The sequence below is a fragment of the Pararge aegeria genome, chromosome 1 (genome assembly GCF_905163445.1).
Source record: "Pararge aegeria chromosome 1, ilParAegt1.1, whole genome shotgun sequence".
NCBI lineage: Eukaryota > Metazoa > Arthropoda > Insecta > Lepidoptera > Nymphalidae > Pararge > Pararge aegeria.
In genome coordinates, this window is record NC_053180.1 from 20650292 (window position 1) to 20674573 (window position 24282).

At 36.8% G+C, this 24282-nt stretch overlaps 2 protein-coding genes across 5 annotated transcripts in view; both read right to left on the reverse strand.

Annotated features, from left to right (window-relative positions):
* Nucleotides 1-2736, reverse strand: part of LOC120637291 — a 78373-nt gene extending 75637 nt beyond the window's left edge. The window contains exon 1 of one of the 2 annotated variants that reach the window (XM_039909066.1): nucleotides 2377-2736. The gene's annotated coding sequence lies outside the window, so the exon portion shown is untranslated. The remainder of the gene's footprint in view (nucleotides 1-2376) is intronic. The other variant, XM_039909083.1, reaches the window with a different exon arrangement.
* Nucleotides 2737-6857: 4121 nt separating this feature from the next.
* LOC120625124 (ribosomal protein S6 kinase-like 1) lies at nucleotides 6858-24056 on the reverse strand. 3 transcript variants are annotated; one of them, XM_039892077.1, is made up of 12 exons: nucleotides 23824-24056; nucleotides 22396-22566; nucleotides 21575-21673; nucleotides 20869-20998; nucleotides 19654-20253; nucleotides 16991-17097; nucleotides 15745-15909; nucleotides 13620-14363; nucleotides 12488-12579; nucleotides 11209-11425; nucleotides 8728-8820; nucleotides 6858-7339 (listed from the first exon to the last, which is right to left on the reverse strand). In XM_039892077.1, exons 1-12 carry the CDS (start codon nucleotides 23914-23916, stop codon nucleotides 7217-7219), a joined length of 2634 nt encoding a protein of 877 aa, XP_039748011.1. In that variant the 5' UTR covers nucleotides 23917-24056; the 3' UTR covers nucleotides 6858-7216. The 3 variants fall into 3 exon arrangements, with proteins under 3 accessions (XP_039748011.1, XP_039748002.1, XP_039748020.1); XM_039892068.1 differs by having other exon boundaries at nucleotides 15745-15912; XM_039892086.1 differs by lacking the exons at nucleotides 6858-7339; nucleotides 8728-8820 and having other exon boundaries at nucleotides 11378-11448; nucleotides 15745-15912.
* Nucleotides 24057-24282: the final 226 nt, after the last annotated feature.

The following is a 24282-nucleotide window of genomic DNA, read 5'->3' on the forward strand; positions in this document are numbered from 1 at the left end:
ATTTGACCGTTTTTGTTTATAAACATTCCCTTAACCTGATAACAATGTTTATCTTTCAAAATCTCGTCAACAGCAACGTGGCTTAGTTGTCAAAGCACAGTAGGAATCGAGCTGACATTTTGCACACCAATATTAAAGTTATAGTCCGCTAAGATAAGATATTTAAAAATTTTAACCCTAACTTGAAACGTAATTGATATCTGTATGAAAGTACTACGTTATTGAAGCTGGCATTAAGGAATCATTTGTGATTATTTACTTTTTGTAACATACTGCCCATGGAGGGTAACTTACTTACTACAAAGGGGATACTTAGAAAATTTGTTTACAATTATCAAATCAACGTATAAACTATTAAACCTATCTTGGCATTGCCTGAAGGCTGCTTTGAAGACACGCACGTGCACGCGGAGAAACTTTATAATCTCACGGGAAAGCCGAAATTCTACCTAGACCACGTCCGGATTTGATCACAAATATAAACTTCGTGCATTGCTCTATCCATTGCCCATTTACAGACTTTTGCTATAAGTCGATAAATCAAAATGATCAATAAAACATGGAACTACTCATAGTTACTCTTCATTTTACTTACTACTCTAGTTATGTTTAAAGTCTTATCTATCCCAGTTACAACGGCGTCGTAAGATGTTGCAGAACAAGACGTACCTAAGCAGAGATGCAATCTCCACATTAGAACATCGCGGCAACTCTTGATTGCTTGATGACGGAATCAGCATTACGTCGGCACGTAGCACTTAATTACCTACCCGATGATCTTTGCCTGATAAATCAAGTACGTGTTATTTATATTCATTCAAAAATTATATAAGTATTTTTTTTTATAGTAATTCCGTGGAATGTTACTCTCCGTACTTTCAACTAACTTCATGCCAAAAATAAAGTTAATTGGCTGCGAACTTAAGACTGTGAAGGAAAGGCAAACAAACATGGTTTCGCATTAATAACTGCAGATACCTACTATTTAACTTATTAAGGATCTGATTGTGGTAAATGAAAAACCATTGCCTACGTAATGAGCCACATTAAGTAATACCACGGCAAGAATTAGGTTGAGCTTTAAAAATTAAAATTCCTTTATATAAAGTAACTACTTTTGTTTCAAATTGTGTATATATAACTACGACGGCCTATTGGCGCAGTGGGCAATGAGCCTGCTTTCTAAGTCAAGGCCGTGGGTCCGATTCCCACAGCTGGAAAATGTTTGTGTGACGAACATGACTGTTTTTCAGTGCCTGGGTTTATATGTATATTATAAGTATTTATGAGTATTATACATAAAAATATTCATCAGTCAACATAGTACCCATAACACAAGCTACGCTTACTTTGAGGCTAGATGGCTATGTGTATATTGTCATAATATATTTATTTATTATTTATAAACACTTTGAAACGTCAATTATGTCAGTTTATAGTGTCTCTACACCAGATTCTACCGAGAAGAAGCCCGAGAAACATTGCAGTTTCTCTTTTCCAACATAAAAATTTACTGGTAGAACTTGGAGACTAAGTCATAATCATCAACAGTCCTTGATCCAGTTTTAGGTTACCTCACACCTACTAGAGTTAAGTTTGGGCGACATTCTTGGCGCTTCGGTTTACAATAAGATAGGCATTCCGGGTTTGATTATGAGTGAGAAACAATTTAGGATTTAAGTTTAATTTATTCATTTGCTCAGACCTTGCGTGGTGGGACACTTCGCCTTTTTAGGTGTGATATGTATCTTTCCCCATTTTCTAGCAATATGCCAAAATATAGCCGCCAGTGTAAGTTCATTTTGTTGAATATATATCCCTAGGGTTCAATAAAAATAAACGGCTATTGCAGAATAGCGCTCCACCTTAGATTGCATTGTCACTTACCATCAAGTTAAATCGCGTTGAATCATTCACATTGAAATAAAAATAATAGGTCGTTATTTTCAACAGTAAGACAAAAAATATACACAAACCAATATTAAAAAGTGACGCCAATGCGAAACCAAAAAATTGCATCAAAATCGGTAAACAGACATTTTCTTACCTGTGTAACAACCTAGACCTACCAATCCCCTTCCCCGTGAGTAAAAATGCAAGGTTACTATCACTAAATATAATCTATACCTAAAGAATGTTAAGTACAGGCACAGAAGTAACCTAACACCATAGGTACTATACTACGTACAAAGCTAGGTCGTACCTAGTTAAATACCTATGTGTCTATCCATATTCGTGAATCTTCTTAATACTTTTATGTACCCACGACATTACAATGTTATATAAATGTTATGGTAGATAAAAAGTTAATTTCCATAAATAAATAATTATACTTTCTACTATAAACATTAGGAACACAATAAAGCGACAACTCACCTTTCTAACTGGAATCCAATTAAACCGATGACCACACTCGTCGGCAATAAACCGAAGATTCCCGACGACAATCTATGAATAACTTATTAAAACAATCCGTTTACTATGGGAAGCCAGAAAGCTTGTCTTAAAATTCCATTCACAAAAATTCTCGAATTAAACCAAAGAAATAAAGTTCTGAACACTAAGTACTTCTTAACTTTTTAAAAGGTTTTTTATCTGTGCAATTTTGATAGTTTATTTTTAGAAACGCGGGAAAATCCACTAAAATCCGTATTTACACACACTGCGTACGCGCGACACGACGTAACCTTTTCTTAGCGAATAAACGACTGGACTTGGAAGTTTGACTGTCTTGAGTCGACGACGCGACGCGTACAATCTCCAAGATTGGACTGTTAGGACGCCAAATTATAAAGTTATTTCTATACTCGACTTCATTAATTTTTTATCATCACTTTAATTTAGTAGAGTTATACTCACTACGTTGATGTTTCAAAGAGATTTATGTCTTGTAGTTAAGAAATAAATACATAAATCGCTTAAATTTTTTTGCTTTGGATTGTGAAAGAAACTTAAGTTCACAGTACGACACCTAAGGTATCTTTTTGAACAGCATTGTTCAATATTGTTTTGACTTGAGGCTTTGTGTGGGTAAATAAAGTTTAACTTGGTTATAGTAAGTTACGTTTAAGTTGATCACCTTTGAAAGAAATGCACACGACCTCGGATGGCACGTGAGGCTCAATACATACTCATGTTACATGTACAATAAGTAGGTAACTATGTGATCAAAGTTTTAAAAACTGAGCTAAAAAAAATATATCTGGTGTTAAATTAGTATAAAAAATATTGACTGGGTATATATTGTATAAATATTAATTAATGATGTAGGTACTTTATTTAAAATAAAGTTTTAGACCTCCGTATTCTATATACGGTATATTATAATATATGGTACGTATATTCTCAAGCTTTTTATATTTTCCGCACCATAGCTCCATCTGGCGATGAGTATTAATATATAATACTAATAACTTAACTTTTTTTCTATTCTTCAATAGATGGTGCTAAATTTTGTACCTACTGGACAACAGATGGCAGTGTGGACGATAATTTTATTGAAAATGTCATAACCTACAATATTTTGAGTGAATTTTAAGTTTTTAAGCATCTTCTTGTTTTACAAAACGGATCCAAAAATATAATTTATAAATCAAATAAGTTTAACTTTACAAAGAAACTAAAATTACCTCCACCTGGCGGAATTAAACTGCGGTATGACGTGGCTATCAGTCAAGACTCCGAGAGAGGGCGGTGTATTTTTTTTATGTCATTCACAGATGGCTCTATATTACCAAAAATAGCTTAAATCCAAAATTTCCAAGGCAAAGTACTTTCTGTAAGACACGCAAATCTTCGAAACTGCAAAAGAAATATAAGTGATTAGATGTTGCTGTTGTTCTTGTTTGTATGTTTACAAAATAAAACGGTTGTTAACTATTGTATCGTATTTTGTTACCCATTATCTATAACACACTACAATACAATAACCCAGTTTGTAGTCGTTCGTATAAAAATATGCACCCAAAGACTAAAATTACAATACATTAACAGTCTACTGAGTAAGATCTAAGATTTAACAATGTCATGTATGCATTCCCACACAAAATGAAGGCATTACTCAGGTGATATGAATATTTTTTAATTTGTAGTCATTAATTGTGTATCGAATTCTATTTCTAAATATTAAAGACAATTTTTCGCTTACAGTGTTTTTGAAGACTTATTTAATTTCACAGTTTTGATACCTTATTTTTCTGAAATATAAGCTGATTATTACTAAAAAAATTTAAAAATAATTTCTCATGCCATAGAATAGCAGATTGTAGCACGGGACATGTTATGTTATATAATGAGATCAAATTTCTTAACCTGCAATTACGCAAATGAAGATTTTAAGAACATTAGTCTCATATCAAAAGTTTACATGATATTTCAATTATAGGTTTTTAATTTATAACTAGCATCCAAAAGAAGTAAACAAACACATAATTATTTTTCTTAATAGGTAATTTAATACGAAACTATAAATGAGATTAAGAATGCATTAATGCATTCCAGACATAAAACAATAATATAGCCATTTTACATTGACTGTCGGGTAATGTGACAGATTTTTTTTTAAATAACATCGACTAGAATTATAGCATAGCACTCAATAAGTTTATGAATAAGTACTAATCAATAGAAATATACCGTTAATGCTAGAATGTAAGTAAAACAATACATTTATACCTTATCACGCGAACGAGTTCATGAACAAGGAACTCACGAGGAGGTCGACTGTAGCCGAACATATATTCATATTTCAATTAAAATTTCAGCTAAAATCGCCGTTAGCCTCACTTACCCGAAATTTTTAATAAAAACACTTACATCAGTTTAAGGACGAAAGAACTTCATAATACGACTTCAAATAATAATAATTATTATTTATGATTACACAATAATAATTTTAAGGTTGATAAATAAAATAAATATAATAATATGTATTTATACATCATAGTTTACATTTATACTACGTCTGTGCATATTTATGTATTGTGTGTTACTGTGTTATTTTCGTATCAGTTTTTTCTACTCAGAAGAAATCTCTTTAGTAAAAAGTTGTCCTTGTGCACGTCCTATCCTTTTTATGTTAATTTTTAAATTCTGGTACTAAATAAATAAAAAAAAATAATGAAGTAATTGAAAAATTGTTTGCCCTTTAAATTAATAAAGTACATTTTAAGTAGCTTTCGATTCGTTAACGTATTAAAAAGCTAGCAAATAAACTTTATATCATCCTTTCTTAAAATTTAATTTTTCATTCAGGTTATCACTGCTATCATAAACCCTGCAGGAACCGTACAATTACCCAGGATATAAATTAGATAATACTCGTATAATCGGGATAAAACTTCACTTACATGTAAGTTCGTTTAGTCATCAATTATGATCTATATGGAATGCGCAATGTATCTATTGTATTTAATTGGATAAGGTTAGGTTAGGTTAGGTAGTTATTGTTTAAAATAATCCATTTTTTTATAATAATATGTAAAAGATAAAACTGGGGTGTGCGTTTTATTTTATACTATATATATAAACATTTTAATAAAAATGACATGTTTTTGCGAAAGACTAAAATAGGCAGTCTCTTTTTAATCTTTACTAAGTATAACAGAAGATAACGTTACGATTTTTATCACATCATGTACTTAATTTTGCTCTTTTGTAAATTGTGTGCGACTCATTCGCTAAGAATAAATTAGTTTAACAGATTTTTTTTATTTTTTATATAATAAAGGATTATCAAGAATTGCTGCAAAAGCCAAGTAATTTCATTTACAAATAAAAAGTTCTAACGTCCTTCATGTCTAAAATATATGTAATAAATATAAATTGGCGGAGAACCGCTAGAAATTAATAATAATTCAGGTTCAACGTCTATCACTTATTTAACATAATATAAAACCGACTATAAAAAAAATTACCTTGTTTTTTTTATAACCGGCGGCGCAATAATACTGATTAAATTTATTTTGTGTATTTTATGTATAGAATTATAACTAATATAAGTATATTTATTAATAATTATTAAATTCGACAACAAATTGTTAGTCACGAAAAAAATAAATTACGTAATATACATGTGGTTTAAATGTGGTTTCTCGTTTTATTATCCTTTCTACAGAGATATATACATCATTAAATTTTACTTTACATTTTACAAAAAATATTATATGCAATTTTCATAATTTAACCAAATGTGATGTAAACAAACATGTCACCAGTTGGCAGCCAATCAGGGTCGTTAAATGTTGATGTAACGAGAGTACGGCAAAATGGCGGCGTCTAAATCTTCCAAAATAGTAGGATTTATTTTATTATATATATTTATTGTTTTCACATTATACATGTTATGAGTTGTTTCACTTATAATCTCTCTCTGTAGCCTTATTTATGCTATGGTTATAGAAACAATGAATTATAAATAATATAATCATACACCGTTTTATGGTATTTAGGCTTAATTTTGCTAGTCTTAATTTACAAATGCTACATAAATAGGTTGGAATAGGTATATTGCTTTGTTGTTTGTCCCCCGCACCTGTCCTTGCTTGTTTGCTACTAATTCCAGATGTAAATGTTGAACTGTCATAATGAAATTTAACACAGACAGATTGCTTCTGAAAGACTTTTTTTTTCGGGAAAACAAATTTATAAAAGGAAGTTGTGTTAGTTACACCATTTATAACTCAAGAACGGCTGGACCAATTTTTATGATATTTAATTTTTTGGATTCCCCTTAGACCGGAATAGTATAAGTATTTAAATATAACATTCATCAAAAAGAAAAAATGATCCGCGGTACGAAGTTCGCCGGGACAGCTAGTAAACAATTAAATATATTACGATAATACACATCGAAATCTCGCTCTAAAGTTAGCCAAGCTTGTGTAGTGTATCTTAGTTCCCAACTTTCGTGTCTTATCGGAACCCACAGGCTTGGATTCAGAAAGCAGGGTCACCATTTATTATACCTTCTTATTTTTAACCATTTGCTTATATTAAGGTGTCATTTAGGGATGTGAAAAAATAGCGTTTGGCGGTACTTCTTGGTCGGTAGGGTGGCAACTGGCGACGTCATCGTCGCCTCCCACCAGGCCAGGCCAGAAATTATAAATTACCAAATGGCCCCTGCCGAGGACCTCCCATATGAGCGCGCGCTCACCAGTGCGCCAGGGAGGTCAGGTCGTCGACACGTGGCGCTGGTGCGGCCGAGCGGCGCGGCTCAGTCGGGCACGAGCCAGCGCTCGTACAGCTGCTGCCAGTGCACGTGGCGGAAGTACGGGTGCCGCTTGATGTCGTCGATGCCGCCCGCGCCCAGCCGCTCCGCCGGCTCGTAGGCCAGCAGCTGGAGATAACGACTTGTTGTGGCGGGCAAGGCACGGGAAATATATAGAAACTACGAGCAAACGTTGGACACAGCAGTCACAAAGGTGCACGCACCGACGAGGTCCCAAAGCTACTACCCCCAACTAAAATTAGCCCAGCTGGTTTTTAGGAATTCGACTTCACTTTCGGGGGGACGAGTTCGAATCCCAGCACGAATCTCTAGCTTTCCTAAATTATGTGCGTTTGAAGCAATTAAAATATCACTTGCTTCAACGATGAAGAAAAACGTCGTAAGGAAACTTGCATGCCTAAGACTTCTACATAATGTTCTCAAAGGTGTGTGAAGTCCACCAATCCGCACTGGGCCAGCGTAGTGGACTACGGCCTTAACCCCTTCACATTGTAGGATCTGTACCCTGTAGTGGGCCACTTGTTCTGTGTGGGGTGATGAATAGTTTTGGGCCATGTGTGCTTGTCGTTTGAAACGTTTATTCGTAGTTTCTAAACTGCTTTAACATATTTACTGTGGTAGAAGGCACTAGGGCGCGCCGAAGGTCACCCATGCGATGGAACGATTAAATCCAATCTACAGTGGTCGCTTGCATGATTGCACCAGACTGTCTGCAAACTGGGAGAAGTGGCAAATGATCGTGACGCGAGTAACAACTGTCACAAACAGTGTCCCAACGTGATGACCACGACCACTTTCGCAAGAGTGTTCTTGCCTAAATAGGCAAGAACTTCAAAATATTATATTGGGAATTTTAACTTTTATAATACTCTAAAATAGCTCACCCTTACAAACAACCAACCAGTATAAGAACGACACTAAAACTACAACATGCACAATACAAAAAACACCAATCGTCCCCAAAACGAGTTCACAATAAACTTAAAGAAAAATCTAAAAAAACCGCGTCCGCAATGCATGAAGAAAATTCAAATTAATTAAATGTAGGCCTATTACACTTATGAAACGTTCATACATATAATATGTTCACATTATTTTAAGGGACGGGGATGAGTTCGTTCGCCAACTTAAACCTAAAGCTAGGGTTCCAAACGCGCCCTGGTCTAAGAAGAGCCTACAACAAACTTAGCCGGGTAATTTTTTTTTGTAAGCACCATCACACAGATTATTTATATTAAGCTATGAAGTTAGAGCAACTCACACCCAAGCTTTTTTATCGTTTAAGTAATCCTTAACATTATAATAGGACTTTTCTGTAAGCTAACGTTTTATATAAACTTTGAACTTATTGAGATGTCTCTCAAAGATTTCACGGTAATCTTTTTAAAAATAATGCCTCCCACCTAATGTTTTATATATTAGGTTTCTCTGGCTCTTATTAAACATAAAGACACCTGGCTGTAAAGCCAGAAAAGTAAAAAAAAAACAGCCCTCACCTGCGTGACCAGCGAGCGCGCCTCCAGCGGCACGCCGTCGGGCAGCTGGATGATGGAGTGGCTCCACAGGTGCGGCTGCGACGCCCCCAGCGCCTGCGACCCGCGCAAACCACGTGGCTGGTGCCGTCAGCGGGCACAGAGGGTGTGCAGACGATATAAATTGAACAAAATCTCCAGTAGGTACGAGCTATATAAATTACTTAGCTTACGAAAAGGCTTTTTATAACAATGCCTTTAGCTATGTATAACTATATATATATGCCAAATAGTTCTATAGTTTATATTCGAGTATGCAGTTTATTGTCAGTTTTTCCAACTTACATAAAAATACTCGTACTCGTACGTACTTTCTTCATTTTATATCATTTGCATACCCTATATACAAGCCACTGGGTGCCACTCATTAGCGTGCACAGGATGCAAAGTCAAATATTTCTTTATTCAAACAGGCCAAAGAATGGCGCTTTGATGCGTACTTTACATAAAGAACATAAATATAAAATACTACGACTTCTGCGTAGCTTGTGTTGTGGGTACTAAGATGACTGATGAATATTTTTATGAATTTTTATTATAAGATTCTAAAACAGTGAGCTTACTGCTAACATTAAAACAGCCAACTCTCATATCATCCATTACTGCGTATGCATATACTTAGTTTACATGCATATGTAAACTAAGTATGAATGAAAGAATTATTTATTGTAGTAGTAATTACACATTTTGTATAGTGCAATTATTATTAATTCACTCGAATACACACCTGCTCGACGAAATATACATATTTACCAATTTACTTTTTTTATTTTCTATGAAATTCGAAAAATATAATAAAAGCTGTAAAGATATATAAACAATATATTTAAAATATGTAGGAAAAGTTGAATCGCTCATTTTTTTTCTAAACAAAACAATAAAAATATCAAAGATAAATGGCGGGGATTCGAATTTATTTAATTCGAGATTGCGCGAGTAAAAGTTTTATTTTTGAAATTCATATACATACCACGCATCGAGCGGTGAGAATGTGGCTGTCTGTGAGAAGCCTTTGCGCAGAAGGGATTAAAAATTTGGATTTTTTAGTCTAAAAGTTTGGAGGATATTATGGTTAGTAGAACATTTGGTGTTTTAATGTTAGCAGTGAGCTAACTGTTTAAGATTATCCATATTATGGGCGAAGGTAACGTCTAGGAAGCAACTGTTGATAAATTCGTGTTTAAAAAGTCCCTATAATATAACAGTAATAGTCTTATCTTAATATGTATTGTCTGATTTTTGCGGAGTTTATTAGAAAACTCCATGAAATAGTAATAGGGAAGGATAAAATTCGCTACTTTAGCTAGAAGTCGATCACGTTCGAAACCCTATAATTTCTTTTCTGTGAGCGGCTACATTTCCAATAATCCCGTGTGTATTATCATTTTCAAAATCAGTTTGGAAGAAATAATAATGCCATAACATAACCTACTTTTATTTAATTGTAGCAACATCAATATTTTTTTCTTTTCAAAGATCCAGAAAATTCTTTTTTCCTTTTTTTTTTTAAAGGTAATAAGTAACTATAGTCGTAAAAATGTAATAGGCCCGTTTTGACATTTGTCATCGCGACGTAACTAGTTATGGAACCTTAAGACTGTACTCGATACTCACGATAAATCAATTCAAGTTTGTATCAGTACTTGATTGATATTATTATGTATTGTAAAGTGTTCGTTCGTTCAAAGTATTCCTTTAATTTCACAACCAATACGCGTGATTGGCTGTTGATTATACGTCCACTTTTCAACATGTTGCTTGCTATATAACAACAAACACAAAAATCGAGTCAAATCACTATGTTTAAATTAATGTCCAAAATAGAAGAGCAATAGTTAACGTAATAGTAAACAATGTATATCAAACTTAAACGAGCGCACAGTCAACTTTACAAGATGAGGAACGAAAAACTGCGCAGTGCGCGCGGGGACGCTTCAGTCATGTGCCGCTTGGTCGGATACATCATTTCAGACTCATTATTTAGAACCCATTTTGAGAACCAAGCTCATTCTTTGGAGTAAAGATAACTACACAATATTTAATTTCGATATTCAGTAAAAAAATGGTTACAGCTCTAGTATAAAAAAAAAAGACAGAACGTAACTGTTTTCAGAACGTTTCGCAACAATTATAAATTGCATGGTACTATGCAGTAAGCGCAAAAAGAATACTCGAGATATATTCTTTCATATTATTTAACGTCCCAAAAAAATTTACGTATTTTTTAAAACACTGTATGTAATTGATTTTTATTTTTTTGTTTCTTTCAGTTTCGTTCCAAGTTACATTCTATGGTCTTGCACAAATGTCAAAACGGGCCTATTACATTTTTCCGACTATAGTATAGTTTATTTTTTATGCTATAATGGGACTTTTCTGGAAGCTAGCGTACAACACAAGGTTGGCGCTCGGCGCGGGGCTAGCGGCCGTGCGGGCGGTACTCACGCGGCCGCACAGCAGCTCGTACATGAGCGCGCCGAAGCTCCAGAAGTCCGAGGCGCGCTGCGGCGCGGCGGGCGGCGCGCGCTCGCGCAGCTCGGGCGCCAGGTAGGCGCGCGCGGCGCGGCGCGGCGCCGGCGCGGCGGCCGACGCGTAGCCCACGCAGTACGTGAGCAGCGCCTGTCCGCGCGCGCCCAGCAGCACGTTGGCCGGGTTCAGGTCGCTGCCGCAAGGGTTCGGGGAATACTGCAGTGTGGTGTCCACGCATATGCGGCTCTTCATCATTATATCCTACCACACTTCCTAACAGATTGGCCCGTTACCATCTTAGACTGCATCATCACCTCCCACCAGGTGAGATTTTGCAGTCAAGGGCTAACTTGCAGTGTTATTCTGAATGCAGATCAGAATACAGTTGTCACCACCCCTCCTCTTCCCGCGGGTGTCGTACGAGGCGACTAAGGGCATATAACGGAAAACGGGCAGCAGCGTCCTCTATGCTACCATTTACTGCGATCACCAACCGAATAAAAAAGTAGGTGTGCCGAGATCAGCGCGTATACCTGTATGACCATCAACGAATACCATTTGGTAATTCTGATAAAATATGCTACCTTATACTCAGAATGGGAGGACGATGAACTCGACATCACCTTGGGACTGCTGGTCGCCCTCCCGATAGTCGTCGGATTTCAGATATCCCAGCGCAACATGCTAACCATTTCTTCTACCTCTGTGGTAAGTGCGTGGGTTATATATGGTCAGATCAAGTCGTCGGGGTTGGCAGCGGAATCTCTGCCGGAGATGCTTACTTCGATCGCGATACTTCGCGAATTGTTGAACCATGCTCGTAACTCTGATTCTTCTACGGATCACATAGCTCTTTCCATCTCCCGCTGACCAACTCTAGTCTTCTTATGAGACCCCTTGATAGCGACCACGTTTCAAAGCTATAAGTCATCACTGAAAGTTGGCAACACATACTGTTCAAATACTTTGTTTTTCAAGCCCTAAGGTATTTTGGACGAAAAAATATCACAGAGACAATAAAGAGAAATAAAAGCATGGATAACCTAGTGTTAGAACTTGGGTCTCAATTCGGTTCTCCTTTTCGGAGATATGTACATTTGTAATTTAAACAATTTTGAATACCACTTGCTTTAACGGTGGAAGAAAGCATCGTGAGGAAATCTGTGAGTCTGAAAATTTTCCATAACGTTCTCGAAGGCGTTTATAGTGTACCTCTCCGCACTGTGGCAGCACGTAGTGTCCGCACGGGGCTCACCTGCAGATGACGCCGGCGTTGTGCAGGCTCTCCAGCGCCGTGAGGATCTGCGCGCCCCACAGGCACACGCGCGACGGCGGCAGCACGCCGCGCTGCGGACAGCCGCGCTTGTACTCACCCGCACACGCCTCTGGCGCCCTGGTACATTGCTACTCGCCTACACCATTTGTCTGTGTGTCTGCTGTGGCGGAGCTCGCGAACGGATTAACCGATTTTGTAATGTTGTTTTTATTTGGTATGCGAATTAGCAATGAGTGTTTTTAACTATGTTTCATTTAAATCGGTTCATGATGACCACCGCGAAATGGCGAAATAAATATTTTTTTCATACCGCTATCAAAGCTTGAGCCTTTTAAAAATTTACTACAATGTTAACGAATATTTAAATGAAAATAAGATCTAAAATTTGACTAGAAATCTTTGACTTAATTAATTTCATTTTTTTTCTTCGAATGAGATTGAATATTCTTCAGTATAATCAGAAAAGAATTGCACACTGTCGTTGAAAGAAGATGTGTAGAAGTGTGTTTCAATTATTATTGTAAAACAACTTATTGTGACCCAATATTAAATAAATTATTATTAGTGTTATTATTGACTATTAGAATAATGTAGATTATATTGATAGGGAATGAAAATTATTTGTGTCTGAGATTTATTTTATTTTTTAATTTAATATTTAGTTATAATAGAAGCTATATTTCATGATATACAATGCGTATTGTTAATTCTAAAGTCAACATCTTGTGATGCTCCGCTGTCGGAGAGAAACTTGCGATATAGTTGCATGTAGAAAGAGCACGTGTAGAATACGTTGCGGAAGATCTGTGTCGTGTAAAGTATAAAGATTGAAGAAATTAAAAATTACACCGTAAATTTTTTCCTACTTTTGGTGGAGTTTAGTAAACTGACTGCTGTCTGCTTCTTCGTCCGCATTTATTGTATTTTTTACAATTCCATGGATGGAAGTACCTATCTTACTCTCCATCCTTTCAACTAACTCTTTACCGAAATTCAAGTTCAAGAAAAGAACAAACAAACAAACATTTCCGCATTTACATTATTAAGTGTCGTTTCTAATGTAGGGACTTACTTATAATCTACGTATTGCAACAAATCAAAGTGAACTTACCGTCACTTGACTCGGAATAGCAACCGTTTTATCACTTCCACCCGCCTCCTTTCCCATCGCCGCTCCTTGTTCCTCTCCAACGCCACCTAAATCGCCGTCCTCTTCCGTTTTGCTCAGTCTTGGTACATCAGTCAACGCCTTATCGACATTTAATAACAACTTTTGGGAATTTATCACTAGCTCCGAAACGTCCATATCGTCCAAACGATCAGTTGTGCCTAAATTCTCATTTACATCGTCTAGACCATCGATTGCAACTCTAGAATCAATTACGTTTTCAGTATTATCTAATTTTGTAATAGAATCGTTTTTATTTGAATCACCAATATCTAATCTATCAATATTAACAGTATCCGTATCATCGATTTTGATTTTATTGTCGAATTTGTTTTCACTGTCGCCTAATTTAACAGCGATTCTAGTTTCAATATTAACATTAGCATCCGTTACGTCGACGGATTCGTTGTCGTTCTTATTCTTTGGTTCGGCGAAAACGTTTTCTAAATTAAGTCCTCTTGCTGGCGTGTCGGGTACTGATTTGGCGTAGTTTTTTATATAGTCGAATAGTTTTCCCCCCGGCGCGTAGTCGAGTATCAGGAACAGCAAGTTGTTGGTCTCCACGTAGGCGTGTAGCGGGACCATGTAGGGTATGAAGGTCGGGAGTATGGGCTGGCGGGTTTCGTCAGTCCTTTGTTGGAAGTAATTATCAAATTCTGTTAGGTTGTTTGGTATTTTTTGGATCACCTGAAAAATTAATTCTATTCAAATTTTTTATTAAGTATATTAAAAATTTATATTATATTCAAGGTCGTTTTTAAATTCTAATACATTAATTATGTTTAACATAATAGAATTTTTGATGAAGTTATTTCATTTTAAACTAAGATTTTCGTGGTTCATCAACATTTCTTAAACATAATTCAACGGGTAACCTAAAATATTATTATGGTATCTACCCGTTGAACTATATTTAAGAAAAGTTATTTCATATTTCCATTTAACCTTCTTTTTTTTATTTATCTCTGAACATTAACAAAGTCGTACTCATAAGTATAGATTTATCCTACTAAAATAATAAAGACGAAATAAATATACGGATGTGTTTATTGTAATAAGGCTGATTTTAGCTTGCAGGTTGTGGGCAGTTTAAAGGAAAATACATTTTCACATGAATGACATTTAAAATTATACAAGACTTGATATTAATATAGTGTACTATCTATTATGTATGTCTTTTTCATATATTTAGTATTGAGCCTTATTTTATCTCATAGGATGGATGGATGTTTGTTACTCTATTAAGTAAAAACTACTGAATGGTTTTTAATGAAACTTAAGAATAATATAGTATATACATCAGAATAACACATAAGCAACAATTTATAAGATATTTTGTGAATTGTCCAAAATATGACTATAAGTGTTAAGTAAGGAGGAATAAATCTACCAGCTGCGAGCTATTTTGGCTTGTGCTACCAAAACCGCTAGAGTTACACATATGTAATGTATGATAAAAATGTTTATCTTAAATAGTTCTACTTAAAAGCCCGCCACAGTATATGTTTTTATCTAATGAGTAAGCCATTATTGCACAAAATATTTAAGCCAAATTAGTGAACCATAACTGAAATAAAAATTGATAATTCATGTCAAATGCACAGTTGGTAAACAATGAAAAGATAGATACTTTTATAGCTTCTGGTATATCCTACTCATATTATAAATGCGAAACTTTGTATGGATGGACGGATGTTTGTTACTCTTTGACGCAAAATCTACTGAACCAATTTGACTGAATTTTCGAATGGACATAGATTATACCTTGGACTTTGTTAATATTGCGGCACGTATAATTAATATAGAATGAAAAATAAACATTTTTTTTATGTTACATAATAATAATATCTACGGTGTAACAAAAACTCAATCGGGTTTATCAGTACACCTTATTCGTTCAGCGCTCGGAATTATAAGTATTTTTAAAGCTACATACAAACTATGATGGGTAATTGTAAAAAAAAAAAGCAAGCAGGTGATCCTTATAGTAGGTTCGTCTGTGGAATATTGATTAGTGATTCGGTGTAACGAGTAACATAGACACAGTAAACCGAAGATACGGACGCACCTTCATGGCGTAGCAGGAGTGCTCGCCCTTGTGCAGCACCAGCATGACGGCCGCGCCCAGCACGCCCAGCACGCGGAACTGCGCCAGCTCCGCGTACGGCCTGCGCAGCATGGCCGCCGGCACGCCGCACTGCGCGCGGCCCGCGCTGGCCTCTCGCTCTAGCAGCTGCTGCGGACAAGAGATAGCGCTGTACCCTCGCTCGCAATCGACTTGTTTTTGCGTATGAAAGGACTTGCGAAGAAAAATAGACCTTATGCACATTTCATTAAAGCTCAAATTTGCCTACCATGCTTTAGCTCGGGCTTTTGACGGAACGTCCGTAAGACGAGAATCAGAAGAGCCGTCCTAATTTAATGCAATTAGGCAGTAGCGGTGCTACCATAGAATCCGAAAAGCCGGGCTTGCGTTACAATAAATATCTCTTTTAAATTTTGCTCGAATATAGCGATGAGGATACAAACACCATGTTTTAACATTTGCTCAAATGTATGACAAAGAGTATCACTTTGTCTAAGTTGCTGCAAGCACTACGTTACTTGGTAGGTAGACTATGTGGTAGCAACCGGCCGAACGCGATAGGATGACACTAAGCGCCGCGGCGAAATATCACAACGCGCTCCGATTGTGAACAAAAAACATAACTTAATTTAAAACAAAACAGAAATGTACGAGGCAATTATCAGTATTGTTGTTGAAGAGAACATGAGTCGATGTCGGCACGAGTAGCTTGGAATAGCTTGTTGTGCTCCGGCAGATCCTAGCCAGGATACTGTGAGCACCTAAATTCGTTCTATACAACTTGCCAACAAACGATTTGAACTTACTGAGGCGCGCATTTTTACGCGCAACAGTAAATTTAATTAAAGCTTAAATATTTGGACAGTTGAGTTTATTATTTAAAATTAATTGATTGAGTTTGTTCGATGAATAAAAGTACGTACCTTTACAATGAATAATAAATATTGGTGTCTTAACAATATTCATTGTAAAGCCAACATCTAAGGTCTCCGGTTTCGAAGCGAAACGTGCGAACAGGGTACATTGCCAAAGATCTGTTTGGCGTGGAATATAAAGATTGAAGAAATTATAAATTACACCATACAGATTCTCTTGCTGTTCGCGGAGTATAGCAAATTTAGCTTAATTATAATAATATGCAAAGAGTAACAGATGCAACACTTATTTATTTGTATGGTGATAGGTAAGAACGCGGGTGACAGCTATTTCTTCACGAAAATAAACTCACGGTCTGGTCGGCGTTGCAGAGATGGTTCTTGTAGATGGCCTCGGCGTACGCGAGGTACTTGTTCGTCTTGTCTTTGATGAGCGCGCGGCGCTGCGGGTCCGAGTCGGCTGCGGGCACCGAGCATTACATTATATTCCTAATTCTTACTTAGAGGTAAGAAACTAAAAGGTGATTAAAAAGTCATCATTGCCGATCTTACAGTCCAAACCTGTACTGTACAGTTGTGGTGACGGCAGATACAATACAACTGTCACTTCCCCTATTCTTTCCGTAGGTGTTGTACGAGGCGACTATAGAAATATAATGAAGAACGGGTAGCTGCGTTTCTGTGCTACTACTACAATCTACTGCGATCAGGAACTCATCTGCCCAGCGTGGTGATTATGGCTACACCCTCCCGTTGGGAGCGGCCAATTCAGCAGAGTTTTAAAGGCTATTGATTGATATACCCTGTACAGATTAAATGTGGCGAAATTACAAATATATATAAAATATAGCGTTACTCAAGGAAACCTCTTGGAACCCACTTCTTTTCTGTTTTATATAAATTGATTCACCAATCGAAAGCCTATAACTACATAGCTCTCCTAATGAGAGGATTTGCCCATAATCATGCCCATGCCATATGCCCACGCTGGCAGGCGGGTTGGTGATCGCAGTAGATGGTAGTAGTAGCACAGAGAAGGCTGCTGCCCGCTCTGTGTTATTAGCCGCCTCGTACGACAGAGAAGGGGTGCTGACAACTGTATTTTGATCTGCGTTTGGTGACGCCTAGGTTATGGAGGTTATGGATTATGCGCCACAAAATTGGAAAATGGCAACTCGTTCTCTTACACCGATGATACCTTCATCGTTTTTTCTGGTCAATAATTAGGTCTTATATAACGTGTAAATAAAGGGCTTCAGGGGTACATTATGTACTGTCTCCGAGACTTAACTTTGAAACCGAAAACCTAAAAGTTTTTGAGTAAACCACTGCCAATGTTTTTACTGGTTAAAATTAAAATCATGTGACTCCTGTCGCTTTATTAGGTACACGTCGCGTAGCGTAAGTACTATGCACGTGTCAGTCTTTTAGCTACAATAGGGTTGTCATAAGTAAACCCTTGGAATGTTTAGAATTCGTTTGTATGGAAAAAATAAATATGCTTCTTTTAATTTAATGAAATATTATGATGCATCCTTCAGTATTATTTTTTTAATTTTGTTAAACATTGTATATGACGGCTCAAGAGCCTCAGAGTTGTTTTTAGAAAGAGTGACGTCAGCGATACTGACGTCACTTCAACATCAACTTCAATATTTCCGTCCATCACGATTAAAACCACCAGATTTTCTGTTTTTATTACGAATACTTTCAGACGTCCGAACGGTCCGACGTCTCGAGTAATCATCTGCTGCGAGATATCGGCCACCGGTACTTATACCAAAGCATGCTTGTACAATCATCTGTTGTAAAAACTTGTTGACACCGACTAATCGTGTTTACAAAATTATGTTGTGAATTTTAACACATGATTGTCAGTAAAAGCTTAGTTTGTGATTGAAACAGTTTAAAAGAAGTTAATTAATAAATCTTAATTATTTTGACGCCGGTAAATGAGGTGTAGGACACCTTCGCGCCGACATATATGTTTCTGCACTGAAACTTCATTTAACATTTAATTTTACACTAGCATTCGCAGTTATTTATGCACGTATGATTCGCTCATCACTTCTAGACGGTGCAAATCTTTGAATTAAAAAACCAGAATTTTTTTAATGTCTTCTTAATCAAAACACGTCATGCAAAAAACACGCAATATTCACAGAATCCATTACCTAAGTAGTATTTATTAAATCATCCAATTAACGTTTAATAGTATAAATTAAAAAAGTACTTGCAAACAACATTATTGTACTCCTGTATATAGGAGCACATGTGTATGAACTCCATGAATAGCCGGGCGGCCCAGCGAGACTTCTAGCTGTGACTACTGGATGTGTCAGAAAATGTTTTGATAGATAACATATCAGCCGCCACTTATCGCCGTGACCGAGTAAGTAAAGCAATCAACGTGCATTTGGTTTCTTTACTATTCAGGGTTCCGTACTCAAAGTGTGGCAACGCGCAACGGGACCTCCATTACTAAGCTTCCGCGGTCTGTCTGTCTATCTCTGACAGACAGACAAATAAAGGTAGAGAATTTACATTCACAGATCGTGTATTTCTATTGCAATATTAATTTATTATAGAAAACTAAGTTTCCTATGTAAGTGATTTAGGTATTTTTATGGGAATAAATGCCTTTAAACCTAAACCTATATATAATAATAAATATATACATATATTTTTTAATAGTGTTGTTTTTATTTCACAGCCGTTTGGCGCAGTGGGCAGCGAGCCTGCTCTCTGCGTCCAAGGCCGTGGGTTCGATTCTCAGTACTGGAAAATGTTTGTATGATGAGTATGAAGGCTTTTCAGTGTCTGGGTGTTTATCTGTATATTATAAGTATTTATATGTATTATATTCATAAAAATTCATCAGCTAACTTAGTACCCATAACACAAGCAACGCTTACTTTGGGGCTAGTATATTTATTTATTAATGCTTCCGTCAGACTAACTGAAAAATAGCCTTGAAGATATGTAACAGGTCGGTCAGGGGAGTGCAGGCACTCACTCTGCACGCCAATCAGCATCTTCTCGATGCCCGCCTTGTAGCAGTCGAAGGCGCGGCGCGGCTGCCCCGCGTCCTCGCAGCGCGCCGCCAGGTTCAGCAAGTAGCCCGCCTCGAATATGTAGCTGTCCTCCGTCCTTGTCCTGCTCTCCGCGCCAGACAGGGACGGCACGCTCCTCTTGCTGTACACGGACACTCTGGAACTGCTCCTGCGAGACTCGTCGCACGCGGAGCTCGACGGTTCGTTAGTCGACGAATTCAATGAGATCGTTTCGGCGTCCATGTTCCGCATGGTGTGGTAGTCATCGAATGTGGAAGTCGACGGTGCGTCGAAGGTGATCAAATCTGGTAACACATTCTTTTTGACGAACGGTTTTTTATTATCTATTGCCACTTTGTTTAATTCCTCGAATAGGTCACTCCCTAAGGATTCTAGAGAGTTTATGGATTCGAAACTGTTGGAATCGGCTAGCCGTTCGGTTGTTTTCGGGGATTCCCGGATTTCGACGTCGGCCGCTTCGTATATTGGTATCTGTGACACGTCTATGTTATCGATTTCCGGTCGGTTGTCTGTCGTGTGTTGCGGTGATTGCTGTGTTCGTACTGCGAAAGATTTAGGTCATAATCATATCGACCCATTACCGGCCGGCAGGACAGGGCACGGGTCTCCTCCCATAGTGAGAAGGGGTTAGGGCTTTAATCCACTTCGCTGGCCCAGTGCGGTTCGGTTAAAAGGCTAAGCGGAATAAGGATCACGAGTCATCGAAAATATTTACCTTATGTTACCTACATCGGAGGTAGGTTAAGTAGCAGCGGTGACAGCCTAGTGGTTAGGACTTAGGCATCACTTTGGGGGGGCCAAGTTCAAATCTTACCACGCACCTCTGTTTTTCCAAGTTATGTGCGCTCGAAGCAATTAAAATATCACTTGCTTTAACAGTGAAGGACAACATCATGAGGAAACCTGCATGCCTGAGAGCTCTCCATAATGTTCACAAAGGTGTGTGGAGTCCATCAATCCGCACTGGGCCAGCGTGGTGGACTACGGCCTAACCCTTTCTCATTGGTGGAGGAGATCTGTGCTCTGTAGTTTGCCGACTATGGGTTGATATGATGATGATGGTACCGCTAAAATCAATCAAAATTTTCAGATATGCTGTAAAATCATGATAAAAAAGCAATAATTTCAAATTGGTAAGGCGGCTGTGAAGGTCATACCGCTGGGCGTCCGCGCTTCATCGTCCGAAGTCTGGTACTCCAGCGGAGGCGAGTCCTCAATCGGCAAGTGCAGCGACGAGCGGATGGCGTTGATCACTCCGCCCGCCGGCTCGGGCTCCGGGTAGCCCGTCTGCAAACGCGCGATTCCCAAATCATTGTCAAATTGCCAATGTCCCGCTACTTGGCACGAGTACATGTGTAGTGAGCTTATGGTCATTTAACTTCTTAGTGCGGTACTCATTGAGAGCCGTACAGTTCACAGCTTGACTAAAGGCCTCTCAACACTGGAGGATATGACCATTATCACCACGCTCATAGTGGCTGTGATCACAGTAAACAAAAAAAACATGTTAGATGGTAAAAATCTATCTGAACCGCTGTCAACCTACGTCAAAAGAAGAAGAAGTCTTTATTGCACATACAAAAAGAAAGGTAGGTTAACAAAACATACAAAATATATGCGCAAAGGCAGCCTTATCGCAAAATTAATTAAATTAGTAATTTCATAATAAATTATATACATTACATATTTTATACATACTAATACTATAATAATTATATATGTTTTAACTATATATATAGTTAAAACATAAATACCAGAGTTGACTGACTTACTTTTTTTGTGATGTACAAAAAAATAATAAGTGTTAAGTTGAGAACTTGAATAGCAAACGCAAACTAAGGAAACTATAAGTTTATTACTCACCTGTAAGAAATTAACGAAATCTGTGCTAGTGAACAACAGCCTGTGCTCGGCCACAAACTCCATTAACGCTTTTATTGTCTTTGCCCTTTCTTGTATCACCTGCAACAATAGCAGATAATAAGTGTTGGGTATTTGATATGCTTAGGTCTGACAACAGTAATCGGTCAGTTAGAATCTTTACCAACCACTCTTTGATTATTGACCTTCCCAGGCGATTTGGGAATTTATAATTTCAGAAGTTACCCCCGTCTGGTCTGGTTGAATAGCCATGTCCATGGCTAGCTGCCAATCTAGATTTGCCACCAGGTGAGATTGCAGTAAAGCACTAACTCATAGTGGAATAAGAAACAAGTATATTAGTTTTCTTATGACAACATAAGTTTCAAGTAAGGCTTGAAATAAACTAATTATACTATGATGGGTAACTTACTTGTACCACTGTAGCTCAGAGAGAGGGTAGTCAGTATTACTTTAATTACCAATGTCTGATACTAAAGTTATCTTACAGTTTTCAGTTCTTGGAAGGAGTGTGGGGATCTAAATGCTTTAGCTATTATACCTCCTTGGCTCAAACCACACACAACACTGCTCCAATAATACGTAATAATAAAGTTTTTATTAAAGGCAAAAGACCCAGTATACAAAAATTCACAAAACATATAATTTTAAAATAAAATAAATAATAATAAAATTTAAATACTAACAGTGGCGGTTAAACAAACTCATCATTTGTTTCCTCACAAAGGCATCATTGTACTGTACATTGATGCTACTGTTAACTGTTAGTTGATTTATAGACAAGTGTAAATAACAAAGCCAACCTCTTCATGGAATCTCTTAAAGTAGCTGCTCTTAGCCAAGACTGGGAATGTGCCGCGGAGATGCAGGCCTGCATGCAAGGAGCTCATGGCTTTGTGCAGGCGCTGCACATCACTGTACCTCTTCCAGACTGACACCACTGTAACAGCCTCTGGAGACTCCAGGGGGAACAGCTGGAACAATGACATACCTAGTTCTGGAGGTATTTGATGTTAATAATAATAAATGGTTTTATTTCAGGCCACCTTATGATAAAAATTCAAACATATGAACTTGCCTTTCTTAACATTTTTAATTAAGATGGTTTTAATAATCTGGTTTGATTAGGTACCTAAACATAAAACTATGTTAAGATTCAATTTATTGTACCAAGTCACACTAGATATTGCATAGGCAAAATATACAGCTATTTAATTCAAGGTGAAAGTAGCCAAAATGTAAGTGCTACTTTGCCTCTCACTTTCACAAGTTATTGTATATTTTTACTACTTAGAACAATAGTTAACTTTGTATTGTACTTAATGACTGAATCATCAAATATGAGAACCACAGTCATAATATTGTGTAATAGTTAAGCTAGCACTTTAAGTTAATTCTCTGATGCAGAGGTGTATAACATTCTGAGAGGTCCTTAGTCAGAAACATAAGCTAGCCTGGTAGTGAAGTTACACTGCAGTACAAAACTTATGTCATTAAAACCATAATAAGCATATATGTTAAGTTTCTTTCATTGGGTCCAATAAAATGTTTTTTTCCTTAAAAGTTGTAGGTTTTGGAATTGCACACATTATGAGCATTATTATTAAATTAAGGAAATTAAACTTACAATCCTTATAGCTCTAGTTTTGAATTGTTAACGATATACCTTTCAGGTTACTATTTGAGTTTACATCACTTGCAGTCATGAGCTTACTTAGGTCATGGAATTTGGGGAAAGAGTAATGATGTAGTATATTAATAGCCAAGAAAATTCAAATGCATTTACTAGGAAATATATAGAATGTCCTTTACTAAAACTATACATAAAGACACATTAAAATTCAGATAATTTTGTTTTTATTATTGGCTATTAAATTATTTCAGCTGTCACATTTGGTGTGATTTCAAGCCAAGCCTAAATCTTTGACCTCAGCCTTCTTGGTCTTCAAAAGCCTTTTAGGATAACAATTAGTTTCAGTTAACACAGTTAGTTATAAATAAAAAATATTACAGAATGCATTGTTAGTTTCTGTTCACAAAGACGAAGTTTGGAAACTTCGTGGGTTAAGTTTCCACCCAAGTGCACTAGAAGGAATATGTTTTCAGTTCACAAATTGATTTTCACGGTCACTTTTTTCTCGAAACATTGAAAAATATTCATTTCGAGCAAATGAATATTTCCATGTACAGAATTGTAATGCCGTTTGTAAAAATAAAGTACAAACACTTACAACAGATGTGATCTTATATATTGTGAAGCCATTTTTATGTTTTGCAGTTTCGTCAATAGAAAACCGGCGTACCCATTTATCCCTGACCGACATACTTATTGAATTTAAACCTAAATAAAAGAAAGAAAAATAACCAATTCGTAAGGGTCTCACATTATTTCGACACAATAAAGGTTACAATTCATTAGAAAATACTGTGAAATTTGTTAGTTATATTTATTGACTGCATTTAATTTGTACACAACACATGACATCTGACACAAGCAAATTGCAATAATTGTCATCGTGATTCATGACATTGACAGAATGTTACTTTCGAAAGACAAAGCAACTGAAATGGAGAGGTAGCTCTTTACTTTGAATTATTATACAAGTTCGAGTAATCTCACATAGCAGTATATAAAAACGTTTTCATGAACGCATTATGCCTAATAATTTTTGGCTCTGAAATAATTTAAT

Excerpts from the sequence above, each read along its gene's own strand:
- LOC120625124 (XM_039892068.1), bottom strand. The coding sequence starts at position 23,916 with ATGTCGGTCAGGGATAAATGGGTACGCCGGTTTTCTATTGACGAAACT. Across the intron at positions 22,567-23,823 it reads TATATAAGATCACATCTGTT|CTGTTCCCCCTGGAGTCTCC; the intron begins GTAAGTGTTTGT and ends TCATTGTTCCAG. Across the intron at positions 17,098-19,653 it reads GATGCTGATTGGCGTGCAGA|CCGACTCGGACCCGCAGCGC; the intron begins GTGAGTGCCTGC and ends CGGTGCCCGCAG.